The sequence below is a fragment of the Acomys minous genome (genome assembly GCF_964271855.1).
Source record: "Acomys minous genome assembly, chromosome: 8".
Lineage (NCBI taxonomy): Eukaryota > Metazoa > Chordata > Mammalia > Rodentia > Muridae > Acomys > Acomys minous.
Window position 1 is genome coordinate 39,875,593 of NC_140489.1, and position 25,968 is coordinate 39,901,560.

Genomic DNA, 25,968 nt, shown 5'->3' on the forward strand with positions numbered 1-25,968 from the left:
GACAAAAGAAAAGGTGCATTTGAGACAGCAGAAAAGCACGCTGAGCCATTCGCCCTGCTGCCCTAAGAGCACAAAGGGAGAACACTAAAGCACCTTTGTTCTTTGGTGGAACGGTACACATATACAACTACTGCTATATGTAATTGTTTGAGAGGGGAAAATAGATTCTTACCCAATAACTGGATGTTTGAAGCCAAGCTTCTTGGTGGCTTCTTCTATTTCCTTTTCTAGCCAAGGCTGTGGACGGATCAAATATTTGACAAACTGGGACACCCACCACACTGCAGGGTCACCATGGACTCTTACAAGTCGATCTGCAAGGTCTTCTGGAACAGCGAGGGGTAAGTAAGGAGGACGAGGATGGAGGCTGTCTACAATGGGGAGCTCGACCACTTGAACATTTTTGTCATTCAGTTCACCTAGCGGAACATCAAAACACACCATCACTATGTTACATGTCTCATACGTCTACCATGCACCAGAACTCACGTGGAAAGTCTTACCTTCAGAGCAACTCAAAGGAAGTATTATGATTGTGACTTTACAAAGGAAGTCAAGAAATCTGCCTACAGTACCAGAGCAAAAGTGACAGACACGAACATGCCTTTCAACTCCATGGCCTTTTCGAAAATTCCTACTGTGCAGTCACATTATCACTTATATTTCAAGTTGGGATGGTGACCAGCATCCAAAGTATGTAACAGCCATATGGTTGACACACATGCATACACACAATCAGCTACCATGTTCGTGTTTTCTGTTTGTTTTGTTACTACTGTTTTGGAATTATACGGCAAGTATCCTCAAACTTCTAGCTTGTTATTACAGCAAATGGCCCTTACATTTTTTTCTTTTTGTAACAGACACTGGAAATAACAAAGGATTACAATTATAAATCAAGCCATCTGCATCTTTTGTAGAAAACAATAGACAACTAAAAACATTTTTCTTGGCTAAGTTAGACTTACTATATATTCAATTATGATAAGAGAAACTTGCTCCTTATTTATCTCAATAGTGGAGTTCAGAGATTAGATAATCACTCTTATAAATGATGACTGCTTTCAGAATTCCTTTTGAATTCATCATTGCTATTTCTGCCTGACTAAATTTATAATGCAGTGAGTTAAAAAAACACACAATTAACAGTACCTCCAGATTTTACACAGTAATTGCGGGCATGGTGGCACACACCTGTAATCCCAGCACTGGGGAGGCAGAGGCAGGTGGATCTCTGTGATTTCAAGGCCAGCCTGGTCTACAAAATGAGTCCAGGACACCCAAGGCTACACAGAGAAACCCTGGGATGGTGATGATGAAAAAGGAGGAGGAGGAGGAGGAGGACGAGAAAGAAAAAGAAGAAGAAAAAGAAAGAAGAAGAAAGAAGAAGGAAAAAGAAGAAGAAGAAAGAAGAAGGAGGAGGAGGAAGAGGAAGAGGAAGAGGAAGAAGAAGAAGAAGAAGAAGAAGAAGAAGAAGAAGAAGAAGAAGAAGAAGAAATAATTACCTATTAATAAGTAGAAGACCAAAATACTACCCAGAAAAAAATGTACTGAGTTACAATTTTCATAACATAAAATACTAGTATAAGTATACAAAATAATTCCAGTTATGATGATATTTTCATAATTATAAGACAATTAAGGAAACAATATGCTTGTAAAAAATAAGCCTACAATACATTGAAAGTGTATTCACCGGTATGAAGCATAATTTGTTTCTGTATGTGCGTGTGCATATGTGTGCATGTATTTAAATAAATGAAAATGTTTTAAAATAAATTACCAAGAACATAGCTAATAAAGCTAATTGCATAGGTATTTTAAAATCAGTTTATTGTAGCTAAGATTTAAAATCTTGGTGATATTTTATTTCTCTGTTATGTAAAATCATTTCAAGATTTCAAGTCCCAAAATCTGACATATATAGTATGAAAGAATGAATAGTAATAAAAGATTTAACATTAGCATTGCAGTTTATCTAATATGCCAGCTAATAAAGAACTAGGCACTTTTTTCATAGGAGAAACTACAATTAGAAGTGTGTGTGTGGGGGGGGAATGAGATGCATTTTAAATTAAACTGTATCAGTCTCCCTTAAGGTAATGATATGAAAATGATCAGAGGTAAGACACAAATAAAAGAGAAAACAAAGAATGAAAGAGGAAGGGAAAGTTTTTATTTTAATTATAGCACTTAGGAAGTTGGGACAGGGGTATTCTGAGTTCACAGTCAGCATAAGCTACATAGTAAGATGCCTTTAAAAGGCATCGGCTCTGGGCTTAGTGGAAGAAGAAAGGAAGGAAGAAAACAGAACATAAAGCAGCAGCACCTAGTTTCATACTTTGCTGTAAATTTATATACCTACACGAGAGCAGAGTTAGTAGGGCTGTCCCCTGTGTTACTTCTTTTTATTTTATTTTATTTTTACCATTTTTATTAATTTATTCATATTACATCTTGATTGTTAGCCCTTCCCCTGTTTCCTCCCATTCTTCCCTCCCTCCCACTTCCCCCCTTCTCCCCTCCCCTATGTCTGTGATTGAGGAAGACTTCCACCCCCTATATATGCTCTAAGATTATCGAGTCTCTTCTTGGTATCTTGTTATCCTTTCTCTGAGTGCCATCAGGCCTCCTCATCCAGGAGACATGGTCAGAAAAGGGGCACCAGAGTTCATGTGAGAGTCAGATCTCACTCTCCACTCAACGGTGGAGAATATCGTTACTTCTTCCTAACAAGGTTATTCTAAATGTTCAGCACAGTGGCTCAAATTTCACTAGTAAGAACATATTATTCTCAGATAGCACAGAGTCTTCAATTTCTTTATTACTAGTAATACTGACAATCTTCAGGACGCAATGAAAACTATCTAATCTTTCAGCTAGAGAAGCATTGTCTCATTAATTCTTACTGTCATTAATTCACTAACTTGTTCTAATATCTGTGGAACTATATTCAAATGCGTGAAGAACACTATAAACCAAACACTGTAGTAGTCACAAAATAAAATGCCACCGCCAACATAAACTACACGATTTCCACTGCAAAACTTCATTTAGATTGGGCTATTTACAGTGTAAGAAAAATAAAACATCACCAAGACTGTCTTGCAAAATACCAAAAATCACATTTCTATTTACAACTAGCAATAGCTAAAACTTTAGTTTCTTCAGTAATCACACACACACACACACACACACACACACACACACACACACACACACACTAAAATACTAAATGAATGTTATTGTTACAGATGTTAGCCATCATGATGGGTCCACTGAAAATTCAAGCCATGCCACTGAATTTCATGTAGGAGCTGTTGCTGACTGGCAGCTCTGAGCCCCAGCTGGGCAAGTTTCTCTTAGAGGGCGATTATTAGGAAGGGTTTATTAATTTATGAATTAGGTTTTCAAGCATGAGAATTGCTCCCCACTTGCATCTCTCTGCATTGTAGGCAATCTAGCTAAGTATAGATCGCATCAAGTGTTGTGTGATTAGAAACAAGGGGCTCAAGCATGCATGGATGTGAGTATTTTGTTCTCCTGCAGCCCATGGATACCAAGGGGACTGTGCGTTATTACCAACTGTGGTCACTTAGCAATACATCACTGAAGATTTTTTTCTTTCAGTGTGAATGAAACTTTGTCTTCTTTCATCAATAGGTGCCCTTCCTTCTTCTCTCAGCTCCTAGACACTTCCTTCTGTTGTCTCCATGAGATCAGTTGGTTTTTTGTTTGTTTGTTTGTTTGTAGATATTATATATAACTGAAACCATACAGTATCTTTCTATTTCTGGATTATTTCAGTGTAAGAACTAATAAATTCAATAAAACTGTACAAATTAGTAATACTTTTATATTACCAACAAACTATCTGAAAAGAAATTAAGAAAATAATCCTATTATAAAAGCACAAAAAACTTAAAAAACAAGAGTAAATATGATAAAATATCTAAATGTTGAAAATGAAAAAACAATAATGAAAAAACTGAAGACACAAATAAATGGAAATATGGCCCATTACTACGACTAGAAAAATTCATGTTAAATATTCATAGTATCTAAAGTAATTTGCAGCAATGTATTCCATATCTCAATTCTAAAGTCATTTTTCAAAGAAATAAAAAATCCACACAATTTGTATGTAACTATACAAACACTCTAAACAGCCAAAGCAATCTTTAAAAAGAAGGGGCAGGAGCTGGAGGCATTGCGCTTGGATGTCATTGTGTATTACAAAGCTTTTTGTGATCAAAGCAGAATGGTGCTAGCATAAAAACAGACACAGGGACCAATGAAATCCAAGGGCTTAGAAATAGTTGATCTTAGTCAATGTACCAAGTACATATACAAGTATCTCTTCAGTAAATAGTACTCAGAAAAATAGATATCAATATGCAGAAAAATGAAAACAGATTCATATACCATATATACAAATGGACTAAAAATATAAGAAGACAAATATAAGATAAAGAAACCAATAATGCCATCATAAAACAAAACAAACAAACAAAATAGGAAAAGTTCCACAACATTGGCTCAGGCAATGACTTTATGAATGAGGCTCCCAAACCACAGGCAACAAAAGCAAAAACACAAAAATAGGATGGTATCAAACCAAAATGCTTCTGCATAGCAAAGCAAACAACTCAGTGAAGAGAAATATGAATATTAAGAAAAATGTTTGCAAACTATCTTATATCTGTTCAGGGGACAATCTCCGAAATACAGAGAATTCAAACACTGAAAAGTATGAAAACAGTCTGATTTTTTTTTTAAATAGGCAAAGGATATAAGTAGACATTTCTCAAAAGAAGTATAAATGGGTAAGTATAAAGAAAAATGTTCAATATCTCTAACCAACAATAAAAGTCCAAATCACATTAGGATGGTCATCAGCAAAAACTAGAGGATGACTGATATACATTGTCAAAGTTGTGACGAAAAGAAACATTTGTTCCCAGTGGGACTTAAATAAGTGGCTATTTTGAATCAACATTTAAAACAGAAATCAGATATCTGAGTACAGAAATTCTGATCAATATGTTGAAACTTTACTACTTTGAAGAAAGTATACAGAATCAACCTTAGAGCAAAAAGACGTTCTGTATGAATAAATTTACTCATTTATAAAATCAGCACCACCTAGTTTGTGCTTTATACAACAGACTGCTCAGTTCAACCCGAATCCACAATGATCATTGCTCCATGCTGGAATGCTCTCTTGCTCTTGTACAGGCAACCACGGCTATTGGTGAGTTCCTGAGTACAATGGTCCTGTCATGTCCAAAAGACTGTCTGTCTGGTCCTCCCAGACCTCTCGCCCGTACAACCTTTTTTCTGTATAAGCTTATTTAGTAAACTTATAAAATAGGTTTCCACACGGCTTTTTCAAACACCCTTACTGTTAACTCCCCACCAACCCTCAAGAGGGGAGTCTTTCTTAAGTCATGACTCATAAAACCGAGTCTTCAAAAGACTCATGAAAACCATGGGATATATATTTTGCTTGAGGGGAAGAGATTATCAGCATCTTTTCAGTGATTAGAATAGCTGTCTGCTTTCTAGATTTAAGCCTCTAAAAGAAGTTCACTACCTCTATAGGCAAACAGGAAGAGTGAAGTTTTCATATTCTCTTTCTATTACCAGCAGTGGAAGAGCCCATCTGATGCTGCTGGCTGTAATTCCTGAGTTCTCCCTGAAGGAGCTCCACTCAGGTCTTGACAAGATCTTGACTTATATAGCAGGAAAAGATGTCAAGATAAGGCAGTGTAAAGCAAAAGTACACACTTCTAAGTGTGGGAGGAGGGGAGAGATGGGGGGGTGCAGAGAGAGGGGGGGAGACAGAGGCAGAGAGAGGGGGAAGACAGAGACAGAGCTTTATTTTCTGATCTTAAAGAATTCCCTTTGCAATGAAACTGTAAGGAGACATATTGTTCGGTTTAAAGATGAGAAAATGTGCTCATACAATACAGTTTGGCCTTGGACAAGCCTGGCTTATTTGCTGTTTTAACACTCTTATGTCTTAGAAAAATGAGTCTTTATAAAGGCACTCTTCTTGGTGACTCTCCACAACCCACTCAGTTGTGCAAAAGTTCATGATTCTTTACCAGTGAGAAACATACCAGAGATCCTGGTGGTAAGGGACATCTTTTCCTTTTCATGCCACATTAATATTCCCTCAGTTTCTGTTCTGATTCATTTGTAGAAGTTACTTTGAATGGTATAGCTGCTAGATGCCATCATAGACTTACTTGATTGAAGCAAATGTCAATTTATAAGGTACCTTGACTAACACACAGTGATCAAGAGTGGGGGCTTTGCAATCACAAACATTGATGTTTAATCCTTTATCACTTGACAGCTGTGTGACCTCAAATGACACACAGTTAACTTCATTCTAGTTTGTTTCTCTGGAAAATGATATTAGTAATATTATTTCACTCATCTGTAATTGGGACAATAAAGTTATTGTTGTTGTTATTGTTATTATTATTAATAATATTATTATTATTTATCAAGATGTTTTAAGAATGAAATGAGATGCCACACATAGCAAACTAAACACTAGGAGCTGGAGAGATGGCTCAGTAAGTAAAAAGTGCTTGCTGTGGAAATACGAGGACCTAAGTTTGGATCACCAGCCCCCAGGTAAAGCTGTGCGTAGCACATGCCTGTAGTACTGGGGAGGCAAAAACTAAGACTCTCTGAAGCATATTGACCAGCTACTCTAGAGGAACCTGTTAGCTCTAGGTTCAATGAAAGACTGCCTTGAAGGAAAGAAGGAAGGAAGAAAGGAAAGGAAGAAGGAAGGAAAAGAAGCAAAAAGAAAGGAGAAGAAAAGATGAGGAGCAATCAAGGAAGACATCTGATTTTTACCTTTAGTTGGTACATGCAGGTGTATACACACGGACATGCATCCCTCCCCCAGGCATATACAAGAAAGCTAAACACGATACCAAATGCAGAGTTATTCTTAAAACATTATTCATCTTGGAGTCAATTCTGCTGAAGAATTCTCAAGAAGCAACTGCCATTTGGTCCAGAACAGATGACCTGCCAAGATAAATCCTCTGAAAAATACATGGCAGTGCTCTCATTTCAGTGACCGCTTTATACCCAACCCATGTCTTATTCATGCTGTTTACCACAGGCAATGAAACAGTATGCAGCTTTTATCTTTTCCAAATATTTCAACAAATGATCAAGCTAAAGAGTATGGACTTTTGGCTATTTAAATATTAGGAAATTTGATGTTACTACCCAACTTGACCAAGATTCTGTTCTGTTCAGAAACAGTTCATTGTCTAAGCCTCTGACACGCTCCATTCACATTTCAGTATGAGTTTTTATTTTTTAACTTATGTTTACACAGACTATCTAAGTTTCTGGGATTTAAATTTTCTTTAAGAGCGTATGTCCATATACAACAGATTGAATGAAATTCTTACTAACCTGAGACTTGACAAAGAAGCCAAGAATAAAAGGACATCAAGTCTGGACACTAACTATAATGAAACTTCTAACTGTATGAGGAACCCTTTAAATTTTTTTGATTAGCTTGAATACAAATATGGTCATTTACAAAAATAAATAAAGCTCAAAAAGTATGGAATCTATTTTTGGCATTGTAACAATGACAACATAAATATTAATATCCTTGTTTAATGACAGAGATCCATTCTCATTTAAAATACAGAAGATAAGCTATTAGCAAGTCAACACCTGGAATACTTTTCTTTTGTTTTCCAACCACTTTGGCAGATAAAGATTACTTTTTGAACAAGAACAACAAATAAGACACTGTCACCTGCCATGTGAATTCTAGCTCTGCTCTATTTAGGCAACAACCCAAAAGACTATTATCAGTGCCAGTATGAAGGCTTCAACTAGTTCAGAGAAAAGTTGTAAATTCAATCACAGGAGACACAGGACAGTGTTGGTGACATTCTAAAGGCAGCATATCACGCCCTGGGAATGACTGAGCTGCATTCTGATGAGACACTTGATGCTTTTACTAGCAGGAGAAACACCTTGTAAAGGCAACTGGACTCCAGACGCTGGTGTTATTGTGGACTAGGGAGGAAGAAAGCAACTGACAGAAAGCATGTCTATCTTAGGGGTTCAGAATTAAGTGGACAGGACAATGTCAAAAAGACCGAGGAGATGTCTGACCATGACACTAAATTGAAGGTTCCCTGTGGTCATTCTGAATTTCTGAAGTAATTTTGCTAATTCTATAGATACCTAGAAAGATACAGACTATATCTCTACATACCATTGCCCAGAGGTTGCCAGTCTCTGGATTACTTATAAAATGGATACTGTCAGGCTGATGAGATGGCTCAGTAGGTAAAGGCATATGCCACCAAGGACGTGAGTTTTATTTCTAGGACTCATATGTTAAAAGGGAGAACTGACTTCTGCAAGTTGTCCTCTTACCCATACTCACATCCTGGCACATGCATGATGATGGTGTGTGGTGTATACACTGACAAATAAATGACAAAGTAAATAAATAAATGAACACAATGCAAAATTTTAAAGGATGCTGCTAAGAATCTCTCATGGCTTGTAAGTTCACAGACAAAAATTTAGGGGAGGTTTTGGTCGGTTCTTTTTTTTTTTTTTTTTTTTTAATTAAGTTAGTAATTTCTCCTAGTTTGATCCTCACAGATTCCAAAGGCTCCTAAGCATCATCTCTCAATGGCGGAACAAGAAAATAGAGAAACGGGCACCTAGAGGGACAAGGGTGCTTTTTCATTAAATGTACCAGAGCCAAATTCCAATTTTCCTTTCCTTACACAAAGTCACAATTTATTACCCTCCTATTTGTCATATCTACATGTAGTGAGTAGCCACAGGAAAGGAGCAAAAGGTAACTTACTTAGTCTTTGAAAAATCATTGGAAAGGTGACTAGAGTAAGCAGGTATGCCATCAGAATCTCAGAGTGGCACCGTTGTTTAGAAAGCTGAAGTTCCTTTTGCTTTGTGGAAATTCAAGACAAAATACACAAATGACTTAAAAACATCGTAACTCATCTCACTGCTAGTCCTCCAAGTGTGTTAATTATAGAAGCAGTGAGATGTGTCACGATGGATTTAAGTCATTTATGTATTTTGTGTTGAATTTCAGTCCTAATGATAGGGTAAAGGCTAATCCTAATACCGTTACATTCAAGAGTCATAACTAGAGTGGCTGTGGATAACCACTGGTAAATGCTTGTCTTGCAAGCATAAAGATCTGAGTTTAATCTTATAACCCCAGTGCTAGGGAGAGAGGGACAGCAGGTTCTTGGGGTTTGTTGGCCTGCCAGCCCGATCTACTAAGTGAGTACCTGTCTAGTAACAGACCTATTCCCCCTATCACCCCCCAAGTGGATGACACCTGAGGAATATCTGGGGTTGGCTGTGTTCTAACTTCTGCATACCCACGCACGTAGGCACACACAGTTTTAACTAGAAATTCAAAGTACACTATAAGAAAGAAAAATAAAAATATATGTTGAGGAAGAAAATACCAACAAATCTAGGCAAGAATTCTGTGGCAAAGACCAAAGGATAACTTAACAGCACTGTCATCCAGTCTGTTCAAAGTGCTGATAAAATAGTCATGCATCTTAGCCTACTAAAACAAAGACTAAAGCAGAAAGCACCCTAGAAGTATAACCACTCCAGCATGCTGAGAACCGATAACTGCAGTCATCACCACCACCTTAGACCCCTGAAACATCTGCTTTCCCTGCTCAGTTGCCTCAGTTTCCACAGTGAGAACAGGTTGAGATGTTGGGCATGGCCTCATGTGCCAATCACAGCTGCTCGTGCCACTGCTGTTATTGACATGGTGTAAAACACCATACTCTCCCTGAGTCAAGTAACATCGATAGACAGAGAGCTAACGTGCTACAATCAATACAGTGCCACAGGGGACAAGTTCTGTAAAGATGAGCACCTTTTCTGTTTAGCAGGGGAAGCACAGAGAATATCCACACAGCTATAAAAGGAGCTATCAAGCAAAGTGCACAAACCTTACCTGATAGAGATTAGAAAGCACATCTTTAATCCCAGGCGGATCTCTGGGAGTTTGAGGCCAGCCTGGTCTACAAAGGGAGTCCAGGACAGCCAAGGCTACACAGAGAAACCCTGTCTTGAAAAAAAAAGAAAGAAAGAAAGAAAGAAAGTGGAAGAAGGAAGAAGACACATATAGCAAACAGGACAAGCAGGACGTGTGTGGTTCTTTGAGAAGTGGTTCCAGTTTGTCACTGCTTTAAAATTTATTAAGATAATTGCAATGTTATAACTTGATAATTATATCAATGATATCATGAAATCTCTAATTAGGCTGGAAAAATGGGGCCCTGTCAGCATAACCTGCTTTAAAAGCTGAGCAAGAAGCTTGTTCCTTTCTATGGCCACTATTTTTCACTCTTCACAGCACACTGTTCAACACTGTTCAACCTGGAGATGCTTACCTATCAACAGGCTACAAAGTCTTGGCTGGCTTGTCTCACAGACATGAAACCATACTTCTCTCTTTAACTCGTCTAAAGATTACAGCAGGGCTGAGAGTTCAAAGCTAGTTCTCTCCAAATATTCTGTTCCTTCTCAATGACACAACTGCTGCTTTGTCGTCTCAGCAACTACCATTGCCCCAGGCGCATAATAAGCACAACATAAATGCTTAATTGAACGAATGAATGATTTTAATCATGTATTAGTAGTGCACTTAACAGGGACCCCACAGTCTGATGCATAATCACTTGGTTCTAAGTGAGCCCACCATTAGCAGCACAGGCTCAGTGTCACATGCAAATGCTGAGCTTTGTGAACGCTACCAGCTTTACTAACTTTTAAGATCCAACAGTCAATATCACTCAGGTCCTGCCTTTATATTATTACTAGTTTATTAGATAACAGTTTAACACCTTGAATATATAGAAAAGTGTGTATAAGTACTTAACAAAGCTACCTAGATGTCTCATCACTCACAGACTACTTTAGAAAATAGGAATCCTGCCTTAGATCCATCAATCATGTCATTTATACATGCTACCAACATGGCACATGACAGAAAAAGAAATATTATTCATGTTTTTGTCAATTTTGTTATGTCACTGTATACTTTATAGGAAGCTGGATACATTTTCGGGGGGGATCACCTTTGAGAGTGATAAACTATGTAGAAAACATAGTTTAATTATTAAATAATATCAGATGCTATGATTTTTACATGAAGCACAGAGCCAGAAGAAATTACTCTACTCATGTGTTATTGCTAGAATATTATCTGCCCATCGTTCAGAACATTGTGAGTTTCACACTGAGTTTTAACTTGAAGTCTCTAATGACATTCACTTAGAGAATCTTACTTTGAATATTTCTATATATTGTAACAGAAAACATAAAAATAAATGAAGCATTTCATTTAAAACTTATTTTCATATTCCTTTTATTACTATTTGTGATCATTATATCATTATAATAAAACATACTGTGCTTTGTTCAGTTCCAGAAAATTTTCATGTGTGGTAATAATTTGTACTTAAGAGTCCTCTGTACTCGGTAACAGTGCCTGCCTACTGAAGACTCACCAAGGCTCACTTATGTGAGGGAAATAAAATGCACAAGCAAGGCTCACAAAAGTCTAAGAAATAATCACAGTGCCTTGGAATTCCCTTCCTCTCAGACTACCACATCAACAGAATGAGGAATAACAAAGAACTCTGAAAGAATGAGTTTCAAGGAAAAGCCTAGAACAACAGCTCTAAAGGAATTTAATGCATCTGAGTCCACAGCTAGACTGAACATTAAACCATAGCTTGACTTCCAGTCACATAAACATAAAGCCTTATGCTAAAAGCTCATTTCCTTCAGTTTCTTTATATCCAGTTATATGGTATCTGGCTTTCAGCAAAACCCCATGCTAAAAAGTATAAAATAATATAGTCTGAGGGACAAAGAAACCATCAGAACCTAACTCAGATACGGCAGACATTTTTGGAGTAATCAGTTTAGAAATTTAGACATAATTTTGATTAATATCTTTCAAACTTGAAAGGTGGACAACATGGAAGAGCAGATGAGTAGTATACATGGAAATAAAAGCTGAAAAAATGAAAATGAAGTGCTAGCAAACAAAAGCATTATAGTTGAAATGGCAGAAACTCTGAATGGCCTCATCAAATCAGATAAGATTAGACATGAGCCAGTTTAAAAAAAAAATCAGTGAGCTTGAAGACATGACAATATACTAACAAAACTGAATGAAAAGGGTGCAATAGGACTTCAAGAAACCATCTAGGCATGGTAATACACGTCTGTTCCCGCAGCGTTTGGGAACTTGCGAGGACAATATGGATATATATAAACAACCTGTCCAAGAGCGATGGAACAATTATAAGAAGTGGATTCCATGTAAAGGAAATATAAAGGGACAGACAGGAAGGAAGAGAATATTTCAAATCCTGAAGATTTCCTAAAATTAATTACTGATATCAGACTATAAACCCCAAATGATCTGAACAACCAAGCAGTATACATTTAAAAAATAAAAATAATCTACCCAGGCCTGGTGATAAATGCTTTAATCATTTCTTTCCTTTTACAGAGAGTCTGACTATGCAGCCCAAACCTTTTATGTAGATCATGCTGGCTCAGAACTCACAGAGATCCTCCACTCCTGTCTCTCCAGTGCAAGCATTAGAGGTGTGTGCCACCATACCCTGCCAATCCTACACAGCAGGCCGGCCTTATCTACAAGTAACAAACTCCAAACAAACCAAACCTGCTCTATTCAGGAAGAATAACACGAAACAACATCAAGCCCTTCCCCAAATATTACACCAAAATGGAAAAAAACTCAAAGATAAGGTTTAAAAAATTCAGGACATATTCAGGAAAATCTTACTTATAGATGAACAAAGATGAAATTGCATTGGCCTCTATTTTAGAAACTATTCAATCAAAGAAAGAGTGAATTTTGAAAGAATAAAACTACTACTAATTTAGAATTCTGTGTACAGTTATGGACATGGTGGCATATACCTATAACCCTAGAAATTAGGAGGCTTAGCCTGGAAAGAGTGCAAACCTGTCAGGGCTGAGAGGGAAAAGGGGAGAGGTGGAGGTAAAGAAGGGGAGAAGAGAAGGGAGGGAGGGGAGGAGTGGAAAAAGGAGAGGAAGATGAGGGGGGAGGGAGAGGAGGGAGGCAAAGGGAGGAAAAGGAGGGAGAGGCAATGAAAGTTTCCTTCACAGTTAAGGAGATGTGCAGAGCTGCACCCATGAAAGCTCAACAGTATAGCTGCCTAAACAAGACCTGCATAGTAACAACACTAGTTGACATGTCAACATGAATGAGGAAAAGCTCACAAGCAACAAGCCACAACTCCTGCCACATGAAGAGCTACAGGTAATAAATGCCTACACACACACACACACACACACACACACACACACACACACACACAGAGAGAGAGAGAGAGAGAGAGAGAGAGAGAGAGAGAGAGAGAGAGAGAGAGAGAGAGAGAGAAGCAGTCTTTTTCAAGGATGAGCCCTCTGATCTGTGTGTGTGTGCATATGCATGCAAATATCTGTGAAAATAATAATAATAAAGAAGATGTCATGAATTTCAGGAGGAGGCAACACTGGAGGAATTAAAGACAGAGGGATGGAAATCATAAAAATACTGTACTAACATGAAAGTCTGAAAGTGACTTCATTGCCAGCTTCAAGGTGGGGAGAAGGAAGGGGTACATCTAGAAATGTACAGTAAAATGTTCCAGGCTGGCCCCTGAGGAGTTCTGTTCCATTTTCCATGCATAGATTCCCAGCACATTAGCCAAAGACAAAACAACCTGAGTATATTACACCCTAGAACAAGGAATGTGCCTGACTCTTCAATATTAGCTTGAGAGAAAACAGGTATATTCTGGCTTGGGATCTGGAATTTCCCCAAAGGCTAGGGTGTTAAATCCTTGGTCCCCATTTAGTGGTGCAGTTGGGAGGTATGGCTAGTTGGGAGGAAAGGACATTGCAGGTGTGCTCTTGAAGGGCACTGGGCCCCTAGGTGCTCCCCTCTCGTTCTGCCTTCTAGCTATTAGGTAAGCAGATCCGCCCACCACATGCTCCCCACCATGTTTTGCCTCACCACGGGCCCATAAACAACACAGATGAGTTGCCATTGTCTGAAATCTCTGAAGCCATGATCAAAGTAAGTCCTCCTCCTGTAAATTGTTTTTCTCGGGTATTTTGTCACAGCTATGGAAAGCTAACACACAAACTCAGAAGTCATCAATCAGGCAGGTGCGGTGGCGCCTGCAATCCCAGCACTCGGGGAGGCAGAGGCAGGTGGATCTCTGTGAGTTTGAGGACAGCCTGGTCTACAAAGTAAGTCCAGGACAGCCAAGGCTACAGAGAAACCCTGTCTTGAAAACAAAAACAACCCCCCAACAAAAACAAACAAACAAAATCAACAAAATTGAATATAGGTTGTCAACAGAAAAAAATAACAACAATGGATAATATCTAATCTAATCTAAACCTTTGACAAACAGTATCAAAAGGTGAGAAAGATATAAACAATCCTTTAATTGTTGTTGGCAACATAAAATTGTGCAGCCACACTTATGGACTGAATGTGCAGGCCTTCCCCTCTGTCCTAAACTCATACAGTGCAGTCTTAAACCCCAGGGTGGTTGTATTAGGATGTGAGACTTTGGGGATATAAGGATGTTTAGATAAGGATGTGAATGCATAGTCCTGTCCTGGTTTGGATCTAAACTTGTACAAATTCACGTGTTGGAATACCCAGTGGTCAGTTGTTGCTAATGTTACTTACCATTTGTAGCAGATTTATAGTCAAAGAGCACAAATAGAAGCAGAAAGATGGGAAGAAACATGCAGTTTGACAAGGGAAGAAATATGAAAATATATGTATATATGTATTTATGATCGATCTATCTATCTATCTATCTATCTATCTATCTATCTAGAGCACAGACATCCTTGATTGCTTCCAATTCATTCATCATATAATGTTGATTAATATCATTACTAAATGCTGTTAAATATATACTATCATATTTAAAAAATTAAATATTCCACAAGGGATTTTGTCATCTATTCCTGGGGGAAGAATTAGAGTATTTCTGGATGAAAGACAGTTATGTCACATAAGATGGAATTATTACCTTGTTCTTGTTTTTATTTAGAAATTAAGCCTGGCATAGAGAGATAATCCTGGGAATCAACTTCACAAATGGTGTGATGAATGGTCCTGGGTGTCAATTTGACTTGATTAAGAGACTTCTAGGACTGATGAAAGACATCTCTGCCTAAGTAGGGGTATTTGCTGAGAGGAATGACATCATGGAAAATGACTGTGTGGCTAAGAGACAAGATCAGCCCTGAATGTGGGAGGAACCTTCCAATAGGCTGGCAGGCCACAACAGTATGCACAACCTACTGTCACCAAATTATAACTCGTGGGCCTTTCAATGATTTCCAGGGAGCTTCCAGGCCTCCAACCTGGTAACAGGGCTACTGAAACATCCAGCTTTCTGAACTAAGCAGTTACCATGTTCTCTGCTTCTTTAAAGTACAAGCTACCATCAATAGATTACCCAGCTGTTATCATCGAAGCCAATCCAATCAATCCCATTTCATCGTGCGAGTGTGCGCACGCGCACACTCACTGTTGGTTCTATTCTAGAGAAGCATCATTAATACAGATTCACAATAGGGTTACTGAATTTATAAAACAAAATACATCGGAACTCCCATTCTCCATAAAAAAGCAAGGTAATGTGAGAGCAGGGGAAAGGATCACCAAGAAATGAAACTGTTAGCATCTTAATTGTAGACCTTCCAGCTTCTAGAACTGTCTCTTGGTTAAATCACCCAATTAACAGTATTTTGTTACAGTATTGGGTATTGACAAAGCCACTTTGGAAGAGAGTCTGGTAGCTTCTTACAATGCTGAATATAGTCTTACCATGTGATCAGCAATCTTACTTCTGAGTACCTACCCAAATGAGGCAGAAATGATGCCTACGTAAGTTCTGCACACAAATACTTATACTTGTTTTGTTCAGAATTGATTAAAAAAATGTAAGCAACCAAAATGTTCTTCGATAGATAATTGGATAAACAAGTAGAATACAATATAATACAACTCAGCAATAAAAAGAAGCTGTCTAGTCACAAAAAGATACACAGGAAGTGTAAAAGGCGAGTAGACACAAAAGAGCATATAATGTATATTCCAACTATATGACATTGTAGGAAAGGGAAAATTATGGATTATAAAGCAAACTAGTACTTGTTCTAGTTTCCTCTGTGGCTGTGATAAAGCACTGACCAAAAAAAAAAAAAAAAAAAAGTTTAAGGGAGGAGTCTACCTCACCTTAGAGGTCTATCATTGAGAGAAGTCAGGACAGGGGCTCGAGGCAGGAACCACAGGGTAATGCGGCTTGCTGCCTCTTTCTTTGGCTTGCTCACAGGCTCATGCTTAGCTAGGCCAACCACCTACACAGGGATAGTGCTACCTACAGTGGGCTTAGCCATCGCACATGAATCAACAATCAAGACAATCCCTCAGAGACATGGCCAGAGGCCAATCTGGCTTAGAAATTACTCAGTTGAATTTCTTTCCTCAAGTGACTTTAAGTTGGGTCAAGTTGACAGCTGAAGCTAACGAGGAGAGTGGTTGACAAGATTTGAGGAAAGAAAAAGAAGGATGAATAGGGAGAAAGCACCACATTTTTAGGGCAGTGAATGGATTCTGCAAAATTATATATAGTGGAAACCTGATTATACAGTTGACAAAAGCCAGAACTATACAATAGAAGCCATAAATTCTAATATAAAGAGATTTCTGTTCCCTGGGTTTTTGTTGTTGTTTGTTTTTGTTTATCATCATCATCATCATCATCATCATCATCATCATCATCATCGAGACTGGATTTCTCTGCATAGCCTAGACTGTCCTGGAATTCTGTAGGCCAGGCTTGCCCTGAACTCAGAGACTCACCTGCCTCTGCCTCCCAAGTGCTGGGATTAAAAGCATGTGCTACCATTCCCGGCCTGTTAACATATAGGTGGACTGATTTTAGGTTGCTTAGCAACCTGAAGTTATCACCTGCTATAAAAGGCAGCCAAATATCCATGTACTCTCTTACTTTCCCCTCCCTCCTTCCCTCTCTCTCTCCCTCTCCATGTCTCCCTCATCTCCCACTCAGGCCCTAACTCCTCTCCCCTTTCCTTCTCCCAAACAAATCTCTCCATATCACATCTGTTGCATGACATTTTATTTTTAATGATAACACAACCAGTTCTCTTAACAAATGCACTACAGCCATGCAAATACTTCCAGTAGGAAAAAATTGGTATGCAAGATATCCAGGGTATGGGGTGTATGTGCATGCACTACTTACTTTCTGTTCAGTTTTTATTGACAGTTACACTAAGAAATAATGTCTACTAATGTAAAATACTTTAAAATGACTAAAATAAATAACATATTTATATATTTACCATTTTAATTTTTCTTTACTTTCTTTACTTTGTAAGTTTTTAGCAATAAACATTCATTGCTTTTAATTTTACACATTTACTTAAGAGTTGTATGGTCAAATAGAATGAATAAATTTTGTATGACAAGAAAGAGCTACACAGCATTATGGAGAAGAAATTAAATCCAGGAAATCTTGATCTCTCAGACTTGTTTTAAATAATATTTATGCCAGGTTTGAAGAGATATACTGAGCCAGATTTCAGGTGAAATGTGTGATTTTACACTAGTAGCTCATAGGCAAGGGAAACTGGGATACGAGATTCAACAATGACCCCCAGAACTAGAGAAACCCCTTACTTTTATAGATGTTACAGGGGAGGGATGTTGGGCCTTCAAGGGGAGGGAGGAGTGTGTGAGTTGAGAGGAAAGTTGTCCCTGAGTTTAACTGATTAGAGAAGTTACAAAGCAGGACATGAATTGCTGATCTCCCTACAAGGGCAGCCTCTGAGACCAAACAACTTCGTTGTTCTGTAATGATTAAAAGCATTTCTCCTTAGGGGTGTTTCTGGAAGAGAAGAAGAAGTCTTTAGACTTCCTAGTAGTTGTAAAACATTATCAAAGATTGGATTCTTTCCTTTGATTAAGATGAGACTAAGCAGAGAAAGGATTCCAGCCAACTAGTAAAAACCACACTTAACCTCAAATTAGAAACACAAAGGTTACCTAAGACTTTTCAACCTGGGAAGGAATTTGTTCTGTTTGAATGAATTTAATTTCTCCTTCAAAGTAGATGTTTTTAATTTTGTAAGCAACAATTTCTAGTCAGTACTGAAATAAAGGCTGTATAATATTATTTAAGTGGAAACACAGCTTTTTATAATTTAAAAATAAAAATAAAATAATAAGATACCAGGCAACAGATATATTACATGAAGTTTATTAAATGAACACTGGGAGAAAAGAAAAGGGGGGAGGGGTACCCCAAAAAGAGACAGAGACAGAGACAAACACAGAGACAGAAGAAGAGAGCCAAGAGGAGGGTTTGGCCTTTTATAATCTTGGGTAAGGCCACACCCCCATGGCGGGTAGGCAATGACATCACAGGTAGGCAGACTGAAGCAGAATCCTAACAGCATTGTCAAAGTCCTCTCTTTCATGACAAATAAATATATAAAACTGTCCTGACATAACAAAATTTTTTCTTTGTTAACTGATGAATTTTTAAGATTCAAAACATATACAAAAATCAACCCTCCTTATTTATATTTGATTATGTTTTCAGTCAGCAAAAATCAAGCATCATTCAGATTGTGTTCAACAAAACAAAAATAAAATTAACTTTTTTTATTATAGTAATGGATTTGTCATAAAATATTTCAAATATTAGTAGGCCCAACTCAGTTCCATTATAATGTATTTTGCTTTTGTTGTTGTTCCAGAATTATACTCATATTGAGCACATTATTTTTATTTTTTCCTTTTCTTTTTCCTTTTTTTTATTAATTCATTCATATTACATCTCAATAATTATCCCATCCCTTGTACCTTCCTATTCCTCCCTCCCTTCTGCTTTCCCCCTACTCCCCTCCCCTATGACTGTGACTGAGGGGGACCTCCTCCCCTTGTATAGAACACATTATTTTTAAAAGAAAGATCAAGGACAGGTACCACAGGCTAGCGTTTCAATTTCACAAGTGAGCTTTATGTTAGAGGACAGTGCATTTGAATATGTAACTGTAGAAAACCAGGCACCAAGTGTCAGGGCCCAAAGAAACCTGGCTGCGACAAAGCTCGCTTAGCACTGGTGTTTCTTCTAGCACTTCCCACCCCGCCCTTTCCCTCAGCCTCTCCAGCCCTTTCTTTCTCTCTCTCTCTCTCTCTCTCTCTCTCTCTCTCTCTCTCTCTCTCTCTCTCTTCTTTTTTCTTTTCTCTTTTTTGTGTTTTTCAAGACAGGGCTTCCTCTGTGAAGCCTTGGCTGTCCTTTGTAGACCAAGCTGGCCTCGTACTCACATAGATCTGCCTACCTCTATCTCCTTGAGTGCTGGGATTACAGGCCTGTGCCACCATGCTGGCTCCCACAGCTTTTCTTTCCCCTATAAGCCTGCCTTTTCCACCATGAGCCCTCTTGGTCCTCAGCTCTTTTCTTGGCCACTCACTTTCCCCTCTTTCTCTTCTCTTCCTCTCTCACTTCCCACATCCCCCCTCCCCATCACATAGCCTGGTCTAGTCTGGACCCTTCCAGATGCCTCTGGCCACACTCTCATATCTACAAAACCCTTCTCAATCATACCTAGGAGCCGTCATGTCTTCATTTTCATTCTCCAAGGGCAAAGAGCATGTAACAGTTTGAGATGCTAAATAAAGCATTTGCCAAAAGGGGGAAAGCTTACTGTTTTTATAGCTATTGAGCATCCGTCAATAAAATCTCAAAGGCTCTACTTCCCAGGTGCTTTTGCCCACTCAGTAGGCTATGGCTTCTGTTCATCAGTTTGGTATCCTGGGGTTAAGCAATGATAGAATAGAAATAAACCAACCAAAACAAAGAAAGGTAATTTTTTGAATATTTATCCATCTTAAATTATATAATTATACAGCTTTTAATTAATTCAGGAAAGATCTGACTATATTGTTCTTAGTGTTCTATGTAATGACTACAGAGAAAAAGCAAATTCTCCCACTTGGTGTTGACGGAGAACGTTGTCCAAATGTCTTAATTAAATTGGGATGCTCTGTGGCAGACGGTGAAAATACGCTGTCTCACAATTCTACTGACAAGAGACTAAAAATGACAAGTTAAGACAAACTGCCTGAGCTGTTCCTCTCTACTTCTTCCTACAGAAACTGAACTACAGAAAGGAGCAATGACAGGTATGAAAGCAATGCTCTGTAAAAAGACTTGAACAATCTTTCTGTGTCTCTTACTCATGAACCTTAATACTTACGAACCTTAATATAAAATAATGATTAACTTAAGTTGAATGAATTAAACATAACTTGGTAACAACAAACTATATTTTAGTAAACAAAACAAAACATACTACCATCTTTAAAATTATAACTTGTTCTCAACAGCAGAATTCTGTGAAACTATTTCTTTGTCTACTATGTTTGAGAAATAACATGACTAGATAGAGGTTGCAGGCTGGATTTTAGTTACAATTCAAAAAGCCTTTATTCAAATATTCCTAGAATGATTCTTTTCATTCATTTCTTTAATCATCTCAGCATATCCTTAAGATCCAGAAGGAATTCATTTCAACAACACAGAACAGCAACACAGACTTTAAAAGATGCTAAGGCAAATGCATTAATTTATGGATTTTTAAAAATATGGATCTGTAGCTACCACTATTTTTATACCCCTACACATATAATTTGGCTGTTAAAACAGGAATAAGTGCTAATAAGTACCTACAGGAACATTATAATTTCTTTTTTTCCTTTTTTTATTAATTTATTCTTGTTACATCTCAATGGTTATCCCATCCCTTGTATCTTCCCATTCTTCCCTCCCTCCCATTTTCCCCTTATTCCCCTCCCCTATGACTGTTCACATTATAATTTCTATAGTAAAACATTCATTTTTTTGTGAAACACAACTGAAAATGCTATCAAATATACATTTGAATATACAATCAATGTTAAACAAAATATTTGCCCCGACATAAAACACAGAAACAAAAATTGTATTTATCTCTAATGCATATTCTATTCAGGCTAAGAAAAAAATTGTTCAAAGAATAGATTTCACTTAATGAGAAATATTTAATTTAAAATATATATCCTCAGGAGAACAGGGAAGAATGATCTGCTCATATATATATTAATTAGTTCAATGACTGTGTATTAATATTAATGATAATCAGAAAATGAAATAGCTTACAGCTATGATTAGGCTTTTTAAAATGCTATAAACATAATCTTTATGACTCATACAATGGATGCTGGTCTGAACAAGCTACAGCATTAGGCTATCTTTATGCCCTGTCTACTTTTATTTTTGATGTTTGGAATATTTTTAAATAAATATAGGATAATCTATCCTTTTATCCCCTTGAGAATAAAATAATACTTCAAAATACAAACACTTGATTGACTATCATATTCTAAATTGCATAAAAGGAAAATATCTAGTAATGTAACCACTTTGTGTGTGTGCTAGAGACTGAATTAGGGCCTTGCATATGTCAAACGGGCATACACTCTGCCGAGCAGATTAGTACTTGACCTATGTGCTAATTTTAGGAAGTAGAAATTTTTTGAACTGACATTCTATATCCCTTAGGCAATGCTTATAATCAGGGCTTGATTAATAAAAGTGCCAATCCAGTGTCATTTCCTCAATTAAAAAAAAAAACATAACAAGCAGTGCTGTATTAACTTGATTACTTTTGCCAATATCTTCCAGAAGCAAGATTGTACTGTTTGCCACTATAACTACACCTATACTATAAAACTGCAAGCTGAATAACCATAAATATGAACTTAATACAAAATTATAATAGTGTAAATAACAGTTAAGAATGAATACAAAATCCAAAGATTACTTAATGAAAACACCATGTTTTCACATGAGTATATTTTAATAACACTTGCATCCAGATTGGTGCAATAGTGGCACAAATGCTACAGGAGTAACCAACCAAATTTCGATTGGATTTAGACCCTTTCCAGGATGGAAACTAAACATGACACTGCAAAAGTGGCCTAGCATCTGAGACTAGGTCAGCCATGAACCTAGGAGAACACCTACTACTGTTATCCTACTAAAGGAATGTAGCAATAAAATGACTCCTAGTGACACACTGCCATACCCATAGATCAGTGCATTGCTCTACTGTTGTCAGAGAAGCTTCTTCTTGAAGTAGATGGAAATTAACATGGAGACTCACAACTGAACAATGTGCAGAGAGAGACTTTGGCTCAAACACCTCCCCTCAGGGCTCAGGTATCTATGTAGAAGTGGAGGTGGAAAGTTATAAAGAGCCAGAGGTAGTGGATAACTCTGAGGAAGCAGCATCTTCCAGATACAGTAGGACTGACACGCATGGGCTTGTTTACACATGAGTGTTGTTTGCACTGCAAACCACAGGGGTGGCACGGAGTCTACGACAGCACATGTACAATCCACACAGGTTCAAATGGGACAAAACCCCAGCCCTGACAAGGGGAGATGGGACACAAAGTTCTGTCCTTAACCAAGAAGCTGTTGATACCTGCTGGGAAATGAGATGTTTTCAATGGAATATTCACTAGGTACATCAATCATTCCAGGAGGCCTCATGCCCACAAGCAGCTGGCCAACAACAAAGGCGTCCCATGATTTTTTATGTGCATGTCTTGGGTTTGTTTTAATCTTTCTCTCTCTCTCTCTCTCTCTCTCTCTCTCTCTCTCTCTCTCTCTCTCTCTCTCTCTCTCTCTTTCTTGAAGAGAGAGGGCAAGAGCATGGAGTTGGGTGGGTAGAAAGGTGAGAAGGATCTGGGAGGAGCTGGGAGAAGGGAAAGAACATGATCAAAATATATTGCATAAATTTTTTTAAATAAAAAAAAAACACTTAAATCCAAGTATCCTCTATTAGAGTCTTTGGTTTTACTTGGAAAATGCAGTATGATTATTTATCAAAACTGAGTTTTTAGTCACATCTCACTAAAGCCTAAACTTAGAAGCAGATGGCTTAAGTCTTTCTTCTGTGAAACTCAGCAAATTAAGAGGCTGAAGAAAAAAATAATTCCCAGTTCTGGTATTTTGGAATCCTCTCTAAGTAAGATGTGACAAGCACCTGGCCATTTTTATCATTATCTGTCAGGCACTCCAAGTGTGTAGGATTCCATCCCTAAGTTTTCTTGTCATTTTAAAAACTCTGCCAAAAACAGTTTTAAAATGCCATTTCTTTCTGACTTTTATGGCTAGAATGGGTATATTCTCCATACCCGTTGGAGTCTTGTTTATGACTTTACAATACTATTAACCATATTTGACCTCATGAGATAGACTTTTTAAATGTTTGAACTTATTCCTGTTTAGCCTGGAAGTTTTCTGAATACAAAAAGTTCAATATCGTTAACCACTTTTCTCTGCAAAGGAACAAGTAGGAAATATTTGATGCCTACAGACTGTGTATGTCCCTGCCACTGCTGCTGCTGTTCAAAACAACCCTTTAAATATGGGAGCAGGCGGGAGACTCCTGAAAACAAGTGATCATTTAAGATCAGGCTTCAAAGGACACCATAAGAAAACCTACTGAATCAACTAATCTGTGCGCATAGGGGCCCACCGAGCCTGAACCACCAACCAGGGAGGGTGCATGGAATTGCTTGGTCTCAGACTAACTCTAGCAATCTGTTCTAGTCTCCTGGCTTTCTCATCTTCATCCTTCTGTCTTCACCTGTGTCTAGGTTGTTCTCGCTTTAACTTGTCTCTGCAAAACTCCCTCAGTAAAGCTGCCCTCCCTTCTCTGTACTACTCTCCTAAATCCTTTTTCCTGTCTCTTCTGCTAAGAGTTGAGCACATCCTATCCTGACTCATTCTGCCATATCTTTCTCTGATGAGATGTCACTTTCAAACATGGGTGCTTCCTTCTACACACTAACATTTACCTTCACTGTTTGGGACTAAAGATGTGTACTAATGGTGTGTCTGTATTCCAGCCAGAGGGATTAAAGGTGTGTACGAAGGGCATGCCTGTATTCTAGCCAGAGTAGGCATGTTTCTAGATTAAAATCCCTCTGCATGTTCTACCTTCTACACTGGCACTGAGTCCTCCCCTGAATGTCCAGGTTAATGGTGAAGACATCCAGATCTGAAACTGTTTTAATGGAAAATGTTTAAACTGTAAGTCAAATTTATTTCCCTTTCTTTTCTCCTTCCCCCAGAGTCTATCCATGTTGCCTAAGCCAGGCTAGAGCTTAGTCCTAGAGCCTTCTGCTCTCCTCATCCCAGTGCCACACTTAGCAATTCTGTTGTAGAATTGTTTAGCTTTCTTTTAGACATTGGGGACAGAACCTGGGGCCTGTGTATATAAGGCATTGAGCTACAGTTATGAGTCTAAATTCAATTTCTTTAGTGAGGATTATCTATTTCTTTTTGAGCAAGCCTTGGTAATTTTCTGTTGTGCCAGACATCATGAATTTCACCTGTTATTGCTGAGTAAGTAATTTGTAGCTCTATAAACACTCATGAACTTTGTTGTTGGGTGCATTAAAGTTATTTGAAAACAAACCTAAAATAAATTGAAGACTCTCAAAGAGACTCACATAACTGATTCTGTAAGAAAAATGCCTTATTTAGTTAATAAAAACTTCTAAATTAATATTTTCAGCTTAATTATTTGTAGTTTTGCTGGAAACATTAGGCATAAGAATCTTAAAACAGGTTTTTAATATTTAGTCTATTTAAACCAATACAGATATGTGAATACAAAATTCCAGAATGAATTACAGCTCATCATAAAATACCTGCAAATTAGTTCTAGTGGAATGCTATTATAAATGAAAGCATATTTCAAAAGATTTTCAGATATTCTTATCAATGTTACCTTATTTGTTCCTTGCAAGAAATCCAAGAACCATACCAACTGGCTTTATTTTCTTTATTATGTTTATTATACTCTTATGTTTTTGAACACTGAACTAACATGGAAGAGCTAAATGAAAAGCCCTATTTGTTTTGGGCAATATGTTAATAGAAGTATAGCAGATCAGTTAAAAGAAAAGGGAATGGATTCTAAATGTGAGACATTGAGGTAATAATTCCCATAAAGGGATTGGGCATATGCAGACAAGTCAACCAACTGTATAGCTTATTATGACCTAGTAGTAGTACTACTAGGCATATGTACTTTACATTCAGTATGTTATAGAGTACCTGAAGACTAGCACAAGTTCAAGGTGAAACACAAACAAAAATGGAGCTGGCATATAGGATGGAGAGAAAAGGGCTCTTTACTACACTGTTGACTAATTTTTAAAAAAATGTTATGATAACACAATAGAGGAAAATATTTAGTAGATAAGCTTGGAATAACTGGAGAAAACATGTAAAATAACCACTTCAATCTTTCTCTCTCTCTCTCTCTCTCTCTCTCTCTCTCTCTCTCTCTCTCTCTCTCTCTCTCTCTCTTTTTTGCTAAATACAAAAATAATACTAAAGGAATGATAGCTACATGACAGCTGAGAATGTAACACTTCTGGAAGAAAACAGGAGACTCTGTGAGGCATTGGGTTATTTGCAAATGTCAGATAATGTAATTTTTTATGACTGTGCAAGTACCTACTACCTTCTAGTAAATCTCCAAACACATACATGCCCCTTTGTTTTCTGTGTGGAGAATCCTGACTCACACAGAGGGCCACAAGGTCTTTTACCCTGCCACATTAGTGTGACACCAACCACAGGCAGTGTTAACAAATGGGGAGTGTGCAGAGGAACTTTCATCCAGCAACATGGCGGCTCTGAT

At 37.7% G+C, this 25,968-nt stretch overlaps 1 protein-coding gene across 7 annotated transcripts in view; it reads right to left on the reverse strand.

The window, feature by feature from the left end:
* FUT8 (fucosyltransferase 8) overlaps positions 1 to 25,968 on the reverse strand; it is a 203,874-nt gene that overhangs the window by 14,951 nt on the left and 162,955 nt on the right. For all 7 annotated transcript variants that reach the window (XM_084792306.1, XM_084792308.1, XM_084792304.1 and 4 more), the window contains one exon: positions 173 to 419. In XM_084792306.1, the coding sequence (XP_084648432.1) occupies positions 173 to 419 (247 nt within the window). The remainder of the gene's footprint in view (positions 1 to 172; positions 420 to 25,968) is intronic.